Below are 19,427 nucleotides of genomic sequence, written 5' to 3'. Positions count from 1 at the left end.
CCGTCAATAACGGACACCTTCGGGACCACACCTTGGTGTCCGTGATACAGTCAACTCCCTCTAAAACGGACACCTTCCGGACCACAATTTGGTGTCCATAATATAGGATGTACGTGGTAGCGAGAGTTATTTTCAGTAATTCCAATTGGGCAGGACTGCAACTCCTGTCCGTAATAACAGGGTTGCCGTAATAACGAGGTGTCTGCAAGGCGAGAGTTGACTGTATTGTATACATATAAATCTAGCAGTAGTGTACGTGATATATTGTATTAAGTGTAAAAATCGTATTGTAATGTAAAAGTCTGGCATAACCCAGTCAATTGTAAGCTGTGTAATGTTCTGTAAGTATTGTATCGTGTAATTTCTCTATTGGCAAATAAAAAAGTCACCTTATATTCGATGGTTTGACGAACAATACGCGCGCATATCTTAATACGAGTTTCATAGTATTTTATGATTCCCGCAGGCGCAGGTGAAAATGCAAGATATTAAGCAATTATTGGATGAGGTTAAGCATGATATCGTGAATTATCAAACCGAGGTCTGTGTTATCTGCCTCAGCCTTCGGCTTCGGCAGATAACACAGACACAAGGTTTTGATGATTCACGATATCATGCAAAAACCAAATTCAATAATTGTTTTATTATACGTTTTCAAACAATTTGCCATCACTTTTTCTAGCGCCGGCGTAAAACTTCGCCAGAACATTGGCCAAAGCGGTTTTATCTTGTGGTTCCTCCAGGTTCTTCTCCTTCAAATAATCATTCAGAATTTTTCACTTGTTTTTGTTGTTCTCTTGGTGTTTTTAGAATCTTTATTCTCGATCAAAACTTTCAATTCCTCTTCGGGAACGGAGGCGAATCGCTCAGCCATATTTTCAAAAGTTTGACAGCACTACACGGACGAGGGGCTTGGAAACTAGGCAGACTTTGAACTCGACATGATAACCCAATATCTGCTGCAAATATTGGGTTATCATGTCAAGTTCACATGCTACTGTATATTGACTGAATGCTCTCGACCAATCACGTTTTAAAGTAATTCTAATGTATAATAATAGTCAATGATAGTGAATGATAGTTGGAAGCAGCGAACTACATGTATCATCGATTATTATTGACCGTCTGATCGAGGCTTTACAAACATCAAAAAGGTGCTGCAAGGCTATATATAATTCCAAAGACAATGTTCGCCAAAAGAGCCGCCAAACAGCTGAAAATAATAAAAAAAGCATTTTTTTTAAACAGTGAATCTTGTAACCGATGTTGGCCAACAACGGACGAAGCCAAGCCACCCATAAAGCAGAACTATACAGCTCTGCCCAGACCCTGCGGGTTCAATGCCATAGATATATCAGTTTGTTTGTTAACAAACTAAAGAAGAAAAAGGAATTACCTAATGCCAAGAGTAGCGTTCGTTACGGGCTCGTATTATTTACACTGTCTAGCCTTTTCAGTTGCATTTAGATAAGTAGCGCGATTTTTCTAAAACAGCTGACGTCTGCTAAAACTATACCCTCGGTCGAAACACTACATTCTTGTAAATAACTTATTTATTGTAATTAACTGATTACTTAATACTTATACACGGCATGAAAATTGGTATTATTGTGAAATTAAAGGTGGTTAAATCTGGTGTAAAGTTGGTTATTCAAGTTTACACCATCAATTAAATGTTGTTAAAGGTTGTTAAACCGACTTTTACGCTACCATATATAATGTGATTTAATGTGAGTCTCTTTATCTTCCTTAAAACTTGAGTGTAAAGCTGGTAGCTTTAAAGGTCACTTTAAAAACTTTAAAAAAAAAGTGTAAAGATAGCGTCAAGCTGATTAAATTCCAAATTTACGCCAGCTTTACTTGAGATTTACACCACAGTAAAGTTATGTTTCCATGCTGTGATATTTAATTTAATTTAAGTTAACTTTATTGTATTTCATTCCGTATTATAAGGTATGTAGTAACCCACCACAATTTTTTTGTTATCATTTTGCAGGTGACTGCCGTATTTTGTCTTGTCCTTTTGAAATAAACTGTTTTTTTTTTTATATTTTATTCCAATACATATACGTACCAAAATGCTACTTACAATTACTTACACTAATATTACAAAACGATTATGTACATATCGTAAACTACTTTATACGATTACAATACAAATTGTTATTCTTTTCCTGTAGACTTACACAAATGAAATGATGTCACAAATAAAAAACATTGCAGAATACAGAATAAAAAATAAAACAGTAAAAAATTAACCTTATGGCGTCCAGTAAACGTGTGTTTACTTTATTATAATCCTGACTTAGAGATCATTATTAAAAGATGCCATGCCTTTATTTATGACACTTTTCAAGCATTTTAAGTATTGTTATTTTTGTAAAAAAGAGTCACTAGGAGAAGTCTGTAATAACATGTGAGACAATTACAATTAAACTTACAATCACAAAGGCTAGCTATCTAGACGACATTCGTACAGCACAGTTACCCTTTATTCAAAAACTTAAAAAAAAATAACTGATTTAAATAATCTAAGAATTTGTCGTGCAATCTCACTAGCACCTGTGCCAAAGTAAAAATTCTACCCATTTGCAAATAAAGTAGCAACTATTGCTTTAGCCTGTTCCCGCGTTATTTGCTCTCCCATAACTACCCAGAGCCTAGAACAGGCTACTATTGCTTTGGTAAATGGTTTGAAATTAACAGTACCAGTGCTTTATCTTGTGTGATCGTCCAGGTGAGTGTAAGTCTAAAAAGAACTGTTGGTGACTGATGTCTTACATACAACTTATTCACGACATAAACAACACCGACAAACGAGCCTCGATCATAAATTTGACTAACAAAAGAGATCGAAACTTACTTTGACAGACCAATCGCTGTTGGCAAGCTATAAACGTGTCTTACTGCCAATAACATGGCGGCATAACTGGCCAATCGGCGTGAACAAACCAGCCTTATAAAATCATCAACTGACAAACAAATTTTCACTTTACTCTAAAGATGATTTCCGCTCAGGGGAGCATGGTTGGCGCAGTGGTGAAAGCGCTCACCACCTACCAATGTGGCCCGGGTTCGATTCCCGGACCCGGCGTCGTCCTTGCTCCGAGGGTTTTTCTCAGGGGTCTCTGGTTTTCCTCCCTCCACAAAAATCAACACTTCTAAATTCTAATTCGATAGGCCACAATTTTGTTAGCTGCAAGACTATTGCGTGCTACCCTCGCAAAATAAAAGTGATTTATTTATTCACGTCGTCGAAACGTAACTCACCAGCAACAGTTCTTTTCAGAAGAACTCTCACCTGGACGATCGCACCGAAAAACAAAACTACCGTTTTCTTCTAACATAACGAGGGATCACTAAAATTTTCCTTGAATATATCAACTATGCCCATTATGATCACTCGCTAGATGATGTTCCTGCTATGGAGCATCTGTACATTTTATTGTTAAACGCGATGATTTGAGGCTCGCCAGCATTGGGTTCTACAGATCCAGTCGAACCAGTACAGCTACAGCTGACCATTCCCTGCATCTTCTCTCGGAAGGTTTTGTTCATCAGAGCGTATACAAATGGGTTGACCGCGGAATTGAGCAGGACCATTGTGTGAATAACTGGGTATGTGGCTTCACTAACACGGAGTGATGTGTAGTAGTCAATCCCGTGAGCAATTACGTCAGACACCCAACAGATTCCAAACAGGGCAGTGACAGTAATAACCATTAAGGTGACTCGCTTCCGCACTCTGAGGACACCCTGTGTATAAAGAGACGCAAATCCGATTAGTGCAACTATTATTCCTTTAATCAAAACTATAACAAAACTCTCGAACGTGATTGGTTATCAGCAGCCTAATTTCAGCACCTATAGGACACTAATTTCAGCACCTATAGGACAGTGCTCGTGTCCTGCTTGTTACTGGTGTAATAGGACATATTAAGATCATACTATTGTCAAAATATTGCTAAAAGCTGTGCAGCGCATCCAGATGATCACATAATAGAAAAATAGTTTCGTTTCTGCGCTAATTTGTGTAAATAATCCCAGACGTTTCGGGACTTCTGTCCCTTCATCAGTGTAATAGGACATTTTACGCGTCATGCTTGTAATTGAACAGTACGTGTCATTTTGCTCGCTCTGATATTGGTATTTGTTGAGTTGACTGTCATGGTTATCAGCATTCATAAAGACGTTGAACTATGTATCGGAAGGTTGGTTCTTTACTCAAATTTTGTTATAGTTTTGATTAACTGGTAACAGGACTCCGTGTCGTCTAATTCTGGCTGGTGCGTTCGTAAAGTTGCAAAAAGGATTACCAAAAATCGGAGTAGGAAAGCGTTAAAAGTAAGTACCCTGTTATTAGAAAAGATTTCGCATATTTGTATTTACAAGAAGATGGAGAAAAGTCAGTATCGCAGGCGAAAAAATGTCAGGATTCATTGCAAGACCTGTTTACACGACAAAACCACGCGGATTCAAAATTAATAGGACACAAAGTATTCACTTTAGATACCGGATTCAAAATTACCAGACACACGACCAAATCGGGACGTTTTTGTTTCAAATTCACTTGCCTGTGTACAAACGCCAAAACGAATCCGATGCTAAAACATCACGGATTCGTCACTAATCCGGAAAATTTCCGTCTAGTGTAAACGGAGTCTAAGGTGTGTCTATTACGTGTACTAACAACTGAATCCACAACACAATACACGCTAAGAACTATTTTTAAAAACACTTACTCTATTTTGGAAGGCAGGTTGGTTGTCGTATTGCTGTTTGAACCACAGCGTGTAGACGATTCTGGAGTACAAAACAACCATCATTAACACGCAAACAATTATCATGCCTGACCACATCAGATCATAAGCTTTGGGCATCCAGTCCTCCCCGGATATCCAGATATTCACACAGCTGTTGCCCTTCACATTCACGACCAGGAACAGTGGCATGTTGATTAGCAATGAGAAGATCCAAGAACCGGGAATGATCACCTAAAATAGTAAAAGTAAAAAAAAATCACGAAAATCACATTTTGTAACACCTGCAGTACACTCAACGAAACAAATGGTTTCTGATTTGTCGAAAGCAATACAATTAATCCTAAATTCTATCCGTACTCCAAAGCAGTCCAACGAAGGCTCGTCCAAAAAGAATTTGTATTTTGTTAACTGGAATAAACGGGTTATTTTCCTTTCTTTTTTTTTTCTGTTAGCGTTTTAGTCGTGTTCTATTGGAAATCCGCTAATCGGCTTTGGTTTTCGTTTTGTTTTCTATTCTTGGTAGAACGTGTTTGCACTCGCGTTGCTCTCTGAAGGAACCTTTATTCGTGTTTTGTTTTTGCTTTAAAGTACATTAAATCAATAAATATAAATTTAACAAATTGACATCAGTGTTTTATGCGTCTGTCCTGTTATTGATGATAAATTGCACCATAACACTGTCAAAGTGTTGTAGATCCACTCGCCTAGCGGCTCGTGGATCTTCAACAAATTCAGGATGCAATGTTTTAACTGATAAATTTTAGATGATTTCCTCATTGAAAACTACTAGTTTTGTGGTACGTATAATTCTCGCCTCATCAAGAATGCAGCGCTAAATCAATGTTGAAAAGTTTGCCTAAACCTTTGCTGATTGCGTCAGCAACGAGTTTCATGCGTCTGTACTCTTATTGACAATAAAAATTAGCCAATCAGCGCGTGAGAATTATTCGCTCAGTTATTGTAAAATAAACATCTACTAATACCATTAGACAACTCACCCTTGTTTTCTATGAGTGATAGTCAGCTAAACTCGGCCGCGTCTCGTTGACTTTTCGCTCATAAAAAAACTCGGGATCGTGGCTTAGTTGTTAAATAGAAACACTCGTTAAAGATTAGGGGAACTCAAAAAAGTTGTGAAAGCACTCGCTTGCGGCTCGTTTTTTCCATAGCAATTCTCGTTTTTTTTAAGTATTCATAAGCGTTGGTTTTAAACACACCTTTAGTTTACTTTTGTTAAGTTTCCTGTTATCATAAGGATGTATAACTGCATAATATCGTTCAAAGGCGATAACAACCAGGGTGACCACGGAAGAAATTCCTCCAATCCATGCAAAGATTCCAGCCGTCACTAATTTGCATAAAACTGAACCAGCAATCCCCCCTGGGTGGGTGATAGTGATTCTCAAAATAACTTCCGGTGCAATAAACGCTGCATACAGGATATCTGCTATAGCCAGGTTCACAAGTAAGTAGTTGATGGGAATCCTGTGAAATACGATAAGAAAATTATAGAATGGCTGAATTTCGTGTTGTCATGTAAAGGAATCATCTGAAAGATATCGTTTGGCAATTTAAAGGGCCTGTTTACATGATTTCGAAATAACTTTCATTCCGAAACGAAACTCCGGAACGAAACCAGAATGAAATATAATTCCAGGACGAAAATTTCTTTCCGGAATGAAAACTGGAATGAACTCATCCCAGAACTTGACTTTCGTCTCGGTATCATGTAAACATTTACAGAGAAACATATGAGGATGGAATAAAATCGCTCAGCAATGAAATTCATTCCGGAACTGTGGCGGTGATTTATTGGATATCTCATTGTAATTGCCAAAGATTTATTACGCTTTTCAGTGAAATGCGAACTCTGAAATTTAATCCTCAACCAACGGTTTACGCTTTTCGCTGCCGTCAATCATCTTTGCGGACCTCTCGGGAAACAGACGCTCACTTCACCTGGGTCAAAAGGTCACGTCTCTCGACTGTGATTGGTAGATTTCGATCCATTTTGTTTGTTTCTGTTTTTCATGGTTCGCTAGCTGTTGCCATAATTATGATTGACGGCAGCGAAAAACGCAATCGTTAGTTGGATTTTGAATTTCAGAGTTCGCATTTCACTGAAAACTGCAATAATTGTATGATTTAATTTCCCGGTTTACTCTTTAGTTATAGTATTGTTTAAGATGATAGGTCAACCACTAAAGAAAGCATGTTTCATTTCATTTCTAAACGCTTTAAAGTTCGACAAAAATACTCGTCGCGCGTCGTATTTTCAACTCTCTTCTCTGTGCTTGGAAATAAGAAACACGTACTCTCGTGCTTGATATATTACATCAAAAACACAAGCTAAATTCATCAACAAAATCCTCAAAGCCGTGATTCTGCTTATGTCAAATTTGCACATAAATAGCGATAATAATAATGACTTGCGGAAGAGTTCTGTTATAGCCAGAAAATGACTTCAGAGCTCAACAGCCTTCTTCGCTATAAGTTACTCTTTATCACAAAAAGGTTTTTAAAACCGAAATCAATTACTATAAATCACTGATTTCCAAAAACGCACACTTTTCAAGCATGACTTTAGCCATGCTCTCATCTAAAACTAGGAGATTTACGTTAATGACGGTTTGATTCATTCAGGTTTACTGGAAAACATAACGCCTAGAAATACTACTACGATGTAGTATCGTGGGCTGCAGCAGCAGCTGTGGCCAAGAATAGGGACAGATGGCGAGCATTGATGTCCCGCCCTATCCCCCACCAGGGGGCAAGGAACTAAGAGAGAAATACTACTATGATTTTGTATGATACATTCAGTCTTCTAGGCAAACCTCATATCCCGATTTTTAATCGGGCGTGGCCGATTTAAGGTTTACCCTTTGGTCGTCCTAGAGCGTAGTCTCCTGGCGCGGCCAAAAAGACGGGGATAGCTCGGGGTTGCTACAAAACCGCTACGGGTGACGCATACCGCAATGGTTTTCATTTTAGTTTTGACAGGAAATCGTTGCAGGCACACTTGGTCGACTTTTGGGTTAATGTGTAATCAGGTTGTGTTTTTTTGCTTCGGCGGAAGGACAGAGAAAAAAGCTTACGGTGCAAAGTACAGTATGGGGCCCAGTTCTCGGCCACTTTTGACGTAAACTTGTATTTCTTACCTCAGAAGAACCGCAGGAACTTGAAATTTCTCCCAGAGCTAGCTACATTATTCAGCTTTTTGGTGTAAAGCTATCGACCGGTCAAAAATTAATTTGCCCGAGCAATAATAAAAATAAAAGCTCCATTTGTGGGCCCAGTTCTCGGCCACCTTGGCCCAGTTCTCGGCCACTTTTGACGTAAACTTGTATTTCTTACCTCAGAAGAATCGCAGGAACTTGAAATTTCTCCCAGAGCTAGCTACATTATTCAGCTTTTTGGTGTAAAGCTATCGACCGGTCAAAAATTAATTTGCCCGAGCAATAATAAAAATAAAAGCTCCATTTGTGGGCCCAGTTCTCGGCCACCTTGGCCCAGTTCTCGGCCACTTTTGACGTAAACTTGTATTTCTTACCTCAGAAGAACCGCAGGAACTTGAAATTTCTCTCAGAGCTAGCTACATTATTCAGCTTTTTGGTGTAAAGCTATCGACCGGTCAAAAATTAATTTGCCCGAGCAATAATAAAAATAAAAGCTCAATTTGTGGGCCCAGTTCTCGGCCACCTTGGCCCAGTTCTCAGCCACTAAAAAGCTTGTGCGTAATTATCTGTAAAAAAATGCTCAATTAATTTTCACAGTCATAAAATCACTCTGTAAACCTATTTATACTATATCGATCCCAAATTATTTTTATGATGCTTTGTTTTACTTTAGAAAAGAAGGATTTTAACGCGCCTAGTTGCCTATGTGCAGGTTCTGGCAAAACCGCATTGTGTGACCCGTGCATTTAGATGGTTTATTTTGCAGTGAAAAGGTCTTGAAATATTTAGGTGTTGTAGAAATAATAGACAAGACAAGAATCAGCTCAAAACTTAGAGATAAGATTGAACTTTATTTTTAAAACATTTATTTCTTTCATTCTGGCAGCAGCAGATGAAATTATATTAAAAACCAAGCGCTAAGCTGTGATAGCGAGCAGGGTGGCCGAGAACTGGCAAATACGCAAACGTCGCAAGAAAAAATTTCGAAGTAAATTAAGACCAAAAAATACAACGGTTCAACGAAAAGTTAACTAAAGCAGAAAGCTGAATTATTCTACGTTTCACATGCCAAAAATTAGCTCGTATGGTGGGGGCTTTTGGATAAAATACGAATTTAACTACACCATGAATTTGGAGCCGTAAACAAACAACTACCTCCGCGTAAACTCGACGTGTGAGCTTTCTATATCGAATTGAACGATCAAACTCAAGATACTTAAAGCACATGAATCAGTCTATCGTTTGAAGGAAATACCTTTTCTTTTTGATTCAACTGGAGTGTGAAAAAACGCGTTAAACACAAAGTGGCCGAGAACTGGACCCGGCCGAGAACTGGGCCGATATATTCACCATTGTGAAATTGCACTTACTTTGACAAGTTAAAGTTATTTTTGTAAATGAAAAAGGTAACGTCATTGATGTCACGCAGTGTTTTTTTTAGCAAACTAGATGGTTTGCTGGTTTCTGACTATGAATGGGGGTGTGATCTTGCGGTATATTTTTTGAGCCTGACTCCGCCGTAAAACTTTTTTTTTTATTTAGGAAGAACTGTGTCGATTTTCATTTCGAACAATTGGTCGTCAAGTCGTTTGTCACAAAGAGTAGAATGTTTGTACAGCATGTTTTGGAATTATTTTAGATTTGGTTAGTAAGACGCTTCTGAAGACCTGAGCAAAACATTGGGAATGTACAGTATTAATAGGAACTTGAATGGAATTTTTCACAAGTTGGATAAAGGTATCAACTGAAAAAAATGGACTTCAAAATGAGAACTTGGATTTTGTTGTAATTAAATTTTATCGCGGATTGGATGCATAATATCACGGCTTTGAAAGTCTTCAAATAATTAGAAAGGTTCCTTTCTTCCTTTTGATCTTATTGTTATTTTCATGTATTGATTATTCGAAAGTGGTTTTCGTTGATACGAAAAAAAAAACGGGTTTTCACTGAATTGCTTGAAGTATTTTTAGACGTGATAATATTGGCTTAATCAAATTACATTGTGCACGAAATATTTGTTATTCTTTTGTCTTGAAACTTTGAGGAAATTGAAATTTTTGTTTGACAGTAGTGTATGAAAGGCATTTTATAGAACTGAATAAAAAATAAGAAACATTGATAAAGGTTATTTCAAAGATTTATTTTGCCTGATTTTGAAGGGTTTCAGGAGTTTTAAAGAGTGCTGGTAAACGGCTGTATGTTGTTTGTGATTACGGATCTTATTTAGTTTCGAACGCTCTAATTTTTGAAAGGTTAAAACAGGTTAAAACCGGGCGGTTTCATGAGTTTTTTGGGTAGAAAGGTACGGTGGTGGTAAAAAAAAAATGTTTAGAAAGGAATGACTGTAGTAGCACGTAAGTCGGAGGTTTGCGTGAGTCACGGGGTATAGTATGCGTGAGCTGGATTTCCGGCGTCATAACGGCATGTTTTGTTTACTGAAAGATACACTCGACGTTTAGTTAGCTTAATCGGCTTGGGAAACTATTTTAAAAATGAATGTTGTAATAGTTAATTAATAGTAATCTAGAATTAACCCACGCTCGATTGGAGTCTGTTCTGGATTCGCGCTACCTTTTCGCCGCGAAGGAATTTTGTAAAATTTCGCTAGTGGAAAGAGGTACTGTAAGAACAGTATCAATAACTCAAAAGGAGGAACTTCTTTGTAGCTCTGAATTAAGACGTATGATAAAATTTTAGAATAAGAAACTTTCGATATATGGTTTTCATATTGTTTTTGTCAATTTCCTTTTGTGGCAGATTTTTTGAGAATCAGCTTTTCTTTCGTGTGATGACAGACACAGGACAGAACGAGAGGTGGATGAGAAAGATGCCGAAGATGAATAGGCACCGAAAAACGACAAGAACCGTCAAGGACTTATCTTTAGAGGGCGGGGAGTTTTGGCATACTGTATTTCGAGGACTGGACTGGACTAGTAAAACGCGGACTAGTAAAACGCGGACTTGTAAAACGCGGACTAGTATAACGCGGACTTGTAAAACGCGGACTAGTAAAACGCGGACTCAGGTAAAACGCGGACTTGTAAAAGGCGGACTAGTAAAACGCGGACTAGTAAAACGCGGACTTGTAAAACGAGGACTAGTAAAGCGCGGACTTGTAAAACGCGGACTTGTAAAACGAGGGCTTGTTAAGCACGGACTTGTAGAACGCGGACACTAAACGGAAACTAAACGGTTTAGCGAGCGAAACAATTTGTGTTTGAAGCTCTTGTGTGTTTCTTCGACGGCATATTTCTAGCTTTTTTGAGCACTCTATGGTCTGTTTTAGCGTGGAGATGTTTTTGCAGTATAGCACATGTTCGTTCTGCAAACCCCTACTAAAACAACGGGATTGATGCTATGAGTTGTGTGCATATGTTTCTTTCTTTCCACTACTTGACGTCTGTTGAGTGCAGTCGTTTGTATTGCTCGCACGAGGTAGAACGGGGCCCGTCCAGAAATCAACAGTCAATCGTAAATAAAGGTGACGGGCCTACACGACTCCTACGTTCGTGACATTGGAATATTTGCCGTTAAATGTTTAAGTTCGGTCTTTCGACCTTATTTGCTTCTGACTTCTTTCTGAGGGTACTGTTTTAATTTGGGGGCAGTATGTGGTAAATAAAGGTGACGGGCCTACACGACTCCTACGTTCGTGACATTAGAACATTTGCCGTTATATGTTCAAATTCGGTCTTTCGACCTTATTTGCTTCTGACTTCTTTCTGAGGTTACTGTTTTTTTGAGACATTATGTATTGAAGAGAGCCGTAAGATGATTGTGGCCAAGGAATTCGAAGTGTCTAGAGGCGTTTTACAAGTCCGCGTTTTACTAGTCCAGTCCAGTCTACAAGTTAAAGACACATCAAGACCACCCCACTGTGAATTGCCATAGCACAGACAAAATTATAGTCAATATCTTATGTGTTTTTAAGAGAATTACATAAGAACCAAGGCATGTCTTGTCTTGCCTTACATTGACATGCAATAATTTGGAAATACTAAGCTCGTAACAGTTTAAGACAGAATCCATCAGGAATTTGAGTAACATTAATTTTAGTTACGCAAAAATTGAGCACCAGAATAATTTAAATCCTTGTGTTCTTTCATACCTTGTTAAAGGCTTGACATGTGATAACACCAACATAACACCAACAACAGTTCTTTATCAGTGGGGATTGAAGAAAAAAATGGAAACATCATCACACAGTTGAACCCCATGCAAAAACACTCCAGGATGTCACGGGACTGTTTGGTGTCCGTCTGCCAATTTCTAACTTCAAATTCCAATGTTAAATTCACATTAAATTTTCAATATTTCTTAGTTGTCTAAATTTTACTAATTCTTTTAAAAAAACTATCACCTGCCAAACATCCCCAAAAATCACTCAAAAAATTACAAAATACCGCAATACATAGATACATGGGATGAGTGAAGTTTCCTTGTATTCCTTGAAACACCAACAAGATATTTCCGTTTAAGGTGGCTGATAATGGGTTTCAGTATTTCCCAGTCCTTATACTTTGGTTCAGTACTAAAAGCCTTCATCAATTGCTATTACAGTAATGGTATGAAACAAATGTTCAATCATTCATCAACAAGTTGTGATCATTTTCTTGACAATAGTAGTTCCCCGGTAAACAGTTGTAGTACTGTCCCATCAAAATGCAATGCCTGGAAAATACCGAAAAGCACACGACCGTCAGGTGAAACCGCACCTTACAGTATTACCAATACACTGCACTTTGCTAAGTCAAACTTTACATTGTCTAGTCGTCTACTTCAATCGTTTATTTGTATTGTGTGAGATACATTTATAAATTGAAACCATCATGTCATTAAGTAATAATGCAATCTCGACAACGTTCTAGATATTATATTATGCACACTAATACAGCTCATGCAAGCCCTGTGACTTACACAAACACAGTCGGACTGAGTGCTACTTAAGTAACTGCTTCGTGGTTTCTGCTGTACTGAACCCTGCCTTTCAAGGCAAAGCGCCCGATTTTAAGCTTCTCAAGCTTCTCAATGTTCTTGTTCTTTATAATCGCACACACAAGAGAGTTTCCAACAATGTTTAGAAAGAATAAAATGGCGTGGATCACTGCTATGGCAACATCAGCTGATTCGGGCATGACTGTAGGTTTTAACACTGTTTCAAAGTTTTGCGACCTGGAAAAAATAGTTATAAAGGCTGATAAGTGACAATCGTTTACGACAAGTTGGTAACTAATGGGAACATAGTTAATAAAGGCCAATGGTTAAAAAGCCTAGAAAACATGATTGGAGCAAAACAAAAGGGCAAAATTTAGGTTGGAATTAAGGTCCATGACAATCCACATCTTTTGTTTTACGCTCAAACCGTGACCGGCTATGCATGAGTTACGTAATCGCAATGTTTTTATTGGTTAGTTGCATGAACACACGTAGCCACCTATTATATTTTGTCAGGTTTTGAGAGAGCTTCCACCGGCTACATAACCAACATCCCTCTATTAACAATGCTGAGAGATAGGGAATAATTGACAATCACTAACGAAAATCCCGCCCAATAACTTATGCAACGATACATTCCTTGTGCCAAAGAGGGCTTTACATATATAAAAACTAAAACGCTTTCATTCAAAAAATGAAAAAGCTTTTATAAAATTGTTAGTAAAAATCCCGTTTAAAAAGTTATTTGTTTAAAAGTACGTGATTTGATGCGTCCACTAACAAGGACTTGGCAAAGATGGTTCTATAACACCAAGGAAGAGACGCCAAAAAAACTTAAACCACCTGTCAGTTAGATTGTATCTTGGCAATTATTTTAGAGTTAAACCTTATTTGTCAGTCATCCGTTTGACAGTAATTGGAGAACAGGCCTACATTGAACTGAATTGTAAGAATTCCTGCTTTCCCCCGTGAAATCCTTTTCACTCTGGACAGGAAAGGCAGGAACGAAATGAATAAGACAATCTAGTTGTTCAGTCCCGATTTGCGTAAGCAATATTAAATACACCGCCGTAAAAATCAAATCCATGTTCAAAAGTACAAATGACCAGAATCCGGCTATTGACAATTATTACGTAACTCAGGCGTATGCCCTTTTCTCATTTTTTCTCGTTTAAAAATAATTAACCGTTCTCTTTTAATGATATTTTTAAACGTGGTCTTCAACAAAACGTGAACTGGTGCACTAGGTTGGTTTTGTGAATTTTATAAATTTCGTGATAACGTGTGAACGAATTCTGAAATTCAATATCGTTATATTTTTTAAAAAAATGTTCAAGCACGATCGGACGTATTGGTGCAAAAACCACTGAAAACCTTCCTTGAAAATTTCCTATAACATGGGTTAATAGTCGGGTAAACTTTTAACCAAGTGGCGATAAATGGCAATACTACTATACTAGCATTTGGAGTTTTACATGTAATAAACCTGTAAAAAAAATCCCATTTCGAGTTTTGCAAAAGTAACTATAAGCCCGCCAAAACCACCAGTATACAGCCGAAATATCAGCATTCTTTTTTTAGTCCGTCGCAATCGGCAATGACTAATATCTCTGATGAAAAGGAAAAAAAGTGGTTAAATGTTTTCGTGGAATACTTTTATCAGTCGGCATCACGATCTCTTGTTTGGCATTAATTTTCAATAGCCAATATCATGCTCTTAGATCGAGAATCATGCCCCATAAGTTAAAGTTTTGAATAGTGTATAACGCTTTAAGTTGCTTCGATCCAAGGTGAACGTACAGTATTAATAAGACTAAGCCGAGAATACTCTATATTTTCCTATATTTTCTATGGCGAGGTAAAATCAAGAGGCGAAAGGTAGAGCGCGAGGATCGCCAATCTCGGCTCGTTTTCACCAATGACTGGCTAGAGCGAAAGGTCTCGTTCAGTTTTCACCCAACACGTACAATAGAGAATAGGGAATGATAGTATTACATATTTTATGTAAAAGTTATTTTGTTACGTTGTTATATTCTACGATAGCTATGTATTGGCATGTTGATTCGTTGGTGTGTAGGTTACGTAATCCTGCTACGAATAAGTGGTTTGTCAGTTAGGAGTTGTAGATCGACGGTATCTCCGTTTTTGATCACTGACCAATCTAAACACGAAACTTTACTTTCGCACATTTTGTGCTACGTCTTTCCCATGTTTAAGCACATTAGTTGCATGTATTAAGCTATGCTTAGGCCGTTTTTGTCTGATCAATAAACGAGACGCCCCCACCTATAAGACTGGTTTCCTTATTTGCACTAGTTACTTTGTTTTCGTTTCACTGCAGAGTGACTAGACAACAAAGTTCGTTAAACCGTCGGAGGAATATGCAAGCACCGACGAATATTCGATCGATTCTAATAAACAACTTGAAAAAATTAATACTCCAGTAAAAAATTGATCCTTCTTACATGCATGGCATATGCAATTGTATTAATATCTTTTGATGTGAGCGAGGACATCAACTTAGCTGCCGTTCTCAGTGTGTTTTGATATTAACTCGCCTACCTAACCCACGATAACAGACAGGTAAACCGCCTACGACTCCGTAATACATGTAACAAATGATAAAAGGTACCGGATGTAATTATGAAAGGTATCCTAGCTCTTGGCAGTGCAGAATGCAGCAGTAAACTATAAAAACTGAAACACGTGAGTAAGGTAACAACAATTCACTTACTTATTGTATTCAATTTTGTTAAGTTCAGCGTCCTGATGCAATGGTCTTGTTTCTGCTCTGAAATGCTCTCAACATGTTAACTATACGCACTTCTATGTAGATCAACACTATTTTTTTTACTCTAACGTAATTGGCTGGCAAAACTGATGACGTTGCACAATCTTGGACGGGCATTATCAGGTAACTGATAGAATTCTCTAGGGAGCACTTGCTGACGTAGTTCCTGACCAGCAAACAAATGTCATTTTTAGTTGAAGATTACAGCTATTTATTTTCTTCCGTTCATTTCAGGTGAAAAAGAAGTACCAAATGGAAAAATAGTACAGGAAAAAGTTTAATATAAATAGGATCGGAAAAAGCAGGTAAAACGGTTCAAGGTTGTAGAGAAAAGCCAAGGCTTTATTTTTGTCCGTTTTTGCAAGTCGACGATTAAAATGCAAGATGTTGCTTATATACACACAAATGAAATCTTACCTCAACTAATGATGTCAGTGCAAAATATAAAATGCTCCAAGCGGCGCGATGTTAAAGATTTCTGTAAAAAAATTCATGCCATTTAAGCTTTTAGGAAATCTCCCGAAGATTTTGTGCTAAAAATTAAAGGCATGATAATTTAATGTCTCGGGCCTGTGGCCAAATTGTTGCCCTTTGAAATTTTGCGCTCTAAAATATTAACATAAAATATGTATAAGCCCTCGAACCTAATATTTGTTTTTGTCTATTACACAAAATTTCCCCGGCAACTATCAGCCTACAAGAGTACACTGTATTCGTGGTTGTATCAAATAGAATAACAATGTATTTTGTATTATTACGTAAATTTTCGTGTTTTTTTTTTGTTCTTCTGCCTAGAATGCTGCAAGAAATTCTAAAAAAGATTCTTCAGTGATGTAAATCAAAATGTAATGCTACTAAACTTAGGTTATAATAGGTCCTTCAATATTGTATATTATAAACGTGAGCGGCTCTTTTTCATCTCATTTAAGATCCCACACCAAGTAATGGATAAGTGTATACAAGTGGCTGTGAGCCAAACTTAGACAATTGTCTGTGATGTGAGCAAGGATAGTCTGTGCTACACACGATACTGTAAAGTTTTATATCTTTGGAGAATAAATATGCCGATGTAACGAATTTGGAAGATTTGAAGTCTCGAGAGTGTCGGAGTAATATTTGCTCCAAGGAAGGACTAACGCTCGGAACGTCACCTTTTTTTATTTTGCTAAGACGGTCTATTTACCTTTATCAACTTCCAGTTGACAATTAACTTAGTGCCTATTTACCCGCGGACGCAGCATAAACCTTTTATTTCGAAACGAAAAACTTTGTCTATTTTTAACAATGGCAACGAATAAAAATAGCAAATCAGTATTGCCGAGTGTATCGGCTTAAAATACTCCAATATCAGGAGCTTACCTTAACTTTCCTGTTTTAAATTATGCAGTCCTTTATCAGTGTAAAGCACACAAGTGTAGAAGGTTTAACAGAAAACAAGCTGCACGAATTATCCTTTTTAGAAACCTACTTCACCGTTAGCGTCAATATAATGGTTCAAAATCAGTGCACATTTCCAACGGACATTAAGGCACAAAATTCCAACTTTTTTTCACACATGATAACTATACAAAACAACTGAAATAAAGTTACAGAGCATGAACATATCAAACTGTTTTGGTTTTAACAGACTTTTAGCCCAGTCGACAGTTTTGCGTATATCTTGGTGTTGTGGAAATTAGTCTTAATTATCTATTGTGCTGCCGTTTGGTTACATTTGTTTACTGTGTTTTGAATACTTTGTTTTGCAGGTATTACGTCATTCGATAATTGCACGATCACAACACCAAGAAACTGTCTCAAACAATAAAAAAATACCAAGAAACTGCCACAGTTTACCTATTTATAAGGACTTGCATGCGTTTTCTATTGAAGGCTTTTCATGGACAAATTCACTTCTAAATTTCCCGTAAAAAGGGCAATCAGGGCAATCCGTCTACGGTAGTAGTATTGAACGTCTTACTAACCTCAGTAATTTTCCCCGTTCTTGAATCGCGTATAAGGAAAAGGCCAGTCGAAAACACCAATATTCAGCTAGGTTGATCGGTTTCCTTTTTGGATTACTTCAATCGGCGTTACCCACAACTGAAAAAGTCGAGTTAAGTGTTTTTACTTGCTTAGACTGTTTACTGCCAGCGACCGGAAACTGGGCAATATACCATATGGCGTGAACTTTAGTCAATTGCAGTGCTCTTAGATCGAGATTCAATGAATGCATCATACATTACAACACAACACATTGATGTAAATGCCGCGTTATAAACTTCCACGTAAACAACTTCAACCGATTTTCACAACCCTAGGATCATGAGGTAACGATGTGTTGTTTGTAAGTTTCAATGTGATCAGTCTGTGCAATGCCGATTATGTCGGTAATACAGAACAATTCTATTGCATGTTAGACCAAATATTGTAGAAGACAATAAATCCGCTGTTGGCAAGCAACATTTGAAAGGTTCATCCAGAGCATATTTTCATTCAAGGTCTCAATCTAAGTCCTCAGTCTAACCACTCTTGGCGGCGGCCTATTTTGGCAATTAGATGAGTAAATTTAGAAAGTATTGACGAGCTCAATCCAAAATCTTCTAATTTTAGGACCCCTTTTACTCCTCAGTCAGGAATGGCCTACTATCAAAGTACACAATTTGCGGTCGTTTGATAAACTCGTTATTAACCCTCTCACTCGTTTAGCATTCAAGTCTTCTAACAAATTTTGCACAAATAACACAACCTTTCGAAAGCATTTAGGGCCCGATTATATGAAGAATTTCAGCCCGGGCTGAAATTTCAACCCGGTTTGGTGGGCTGGAATTTTGTTGCTATTACATGGAGAATTTCAGCCTGGGCTGAACACTTTTAAAATTGAATAATTATCGTGGCCGCCATTTTCTTTTGTTGAAAACCACCACTGCGCATCCGCAAGCTAACTTTCAGCCCGGGCTGAAATTCAAAACGCAATTACATGAGTTTTTCAGCCCGGTTTCAAAAACCGGGCTGGAAATTTCAGCCCGGGCTGTTTTCGGCCCGGGATGAAACTTTCTCCATATAATCGCAGACGTGTTTTTAAGAAGATTTGTTTTAGAAGCCGGGCTGAAATCTCAGCTCGGGGTGAAATTCGCCATGTAATCAGGCCCTTAGGGCCTCTTCACATGATCCCGGTTGACCGGGCTGGCCCAGTTACCAAGATCTCGGCTCACTCCTATTTTCTTTGTAAAATTTATGGATGTGTTCATATGAGAAGGTGGGCCAGCCCGGTTACCGATATCTCGGTTTCTGCAACCGAGATCTCGGCAACCGGGAAGAATATTTTCCCATATGAACACTACAGCCCGGTCGCCGGGACGCAACTTTTTTGAGAAAATAGCTTCCCTTTCGTAACTAGGTGGTTAAAATGGCTTAATTTTGCCTTGTATCTATTTCCACTTCAGAAATATGCGAATTAGCTTTATTAATAAAGTTACAAGGGTCAATAAAGCTACGATAGTCGCGAAAGATGCAACTTTATGTGTCGCCATTTTGGCTTCGTTTCTTGAATTTTATCCCCGTCAGCCGGGCTAAAATTTTCCATATGAACAGACGTCAAAATCCGTCCTGGTAACTGAGACAGCCCGTAAACCGGGCTCATGTGAAGAGGCCCTTAGAGTATGCATCATCTAGGAATACGGTGCGTTGGCGCTGCAGTACGATCAAACGTTACACACTACACATTTAAAGCACTGAAAGTAATTTCTAGACCTAATGTTTCATGACAAACTTAAATGCTAA

General features: G+C 38.0%; 1 protein-coding gene across 4 annotated transcripts; it reads right to left on the bottom strand.

Moving 5' to 3' along the window:
- Nucleotides 1–1,460: 1,460 nt before the first annotated feature.
- LOC144637478 (pyroglutamylated RF-amide peptide receptor-like) lies at nucleotides 1,461–18,271 on the bottom strand. 4 transcript variants are annotated; one of them, XM_078496543.1, is made up of 7 exons: nucleotides 17,630–18,271; nucleotides 16,083–16,143; nucleotides 12,979–13,111; nucleotides 7,598–7,614; nucleotides 5,981–6,248; nucleotides 4,743–4,994; nucleotides 1,461–3,756 (listed from the first exon to the last, which is right to left on the bottom strand). In XM_078496543.1, the coding sequence occupies exons 3-7, from the start codon at nucleotides 13,072–13,074 to the stop codon at nucleotides 3,400–3,402; spliced, it is 990 nt and encodes a 329-aa protein (XP_078352669.1). In that variant the 5' UTR covers nucleotides 13,075–13,111; nucleotides 16,083–16,143; nucleotides 17,630–18,271; the 3' UTR covers nucleotides 1,461–3,399. The 4 variants fall into 4 exon arrangements, with proteins under 4 accessions (XP_078352669.1, XP_078352667.1, XP_078352668.1 ...); XM_078496541.1 differs by lacking the exon at nucleotides 17,630–18,271 and adding an exon at nucleotides 15,609–15,831 and having other exon boundaries at nucleotides 16,083–16,642; XM_078496542.1 differs by lacking the exon at nucleotides 16,083–16,143 and having other exon boundaries at nucleotides 17,630–18,270.
- Nucleotides 18,272–19,427: the final 1,156 nt, after the last annotated feature.

The sequence above is a fragment of the Oculina patagonica genome, chromosome 14 (assembly GCF_052425735.1).
Source record: "Oculina patagonica isolate OP01 chromosome 14, crgOcupat, whole genome shotgun sequence".
NCBI lineage: Eukaryota > Metazoa > Cnidaria > Anthozoa > Scleractinia > Oculinidae > Oculina > Oculina patagonica.
This window is presented reverse-complemented; position numbering and strand designations above follow the sequence as displayed.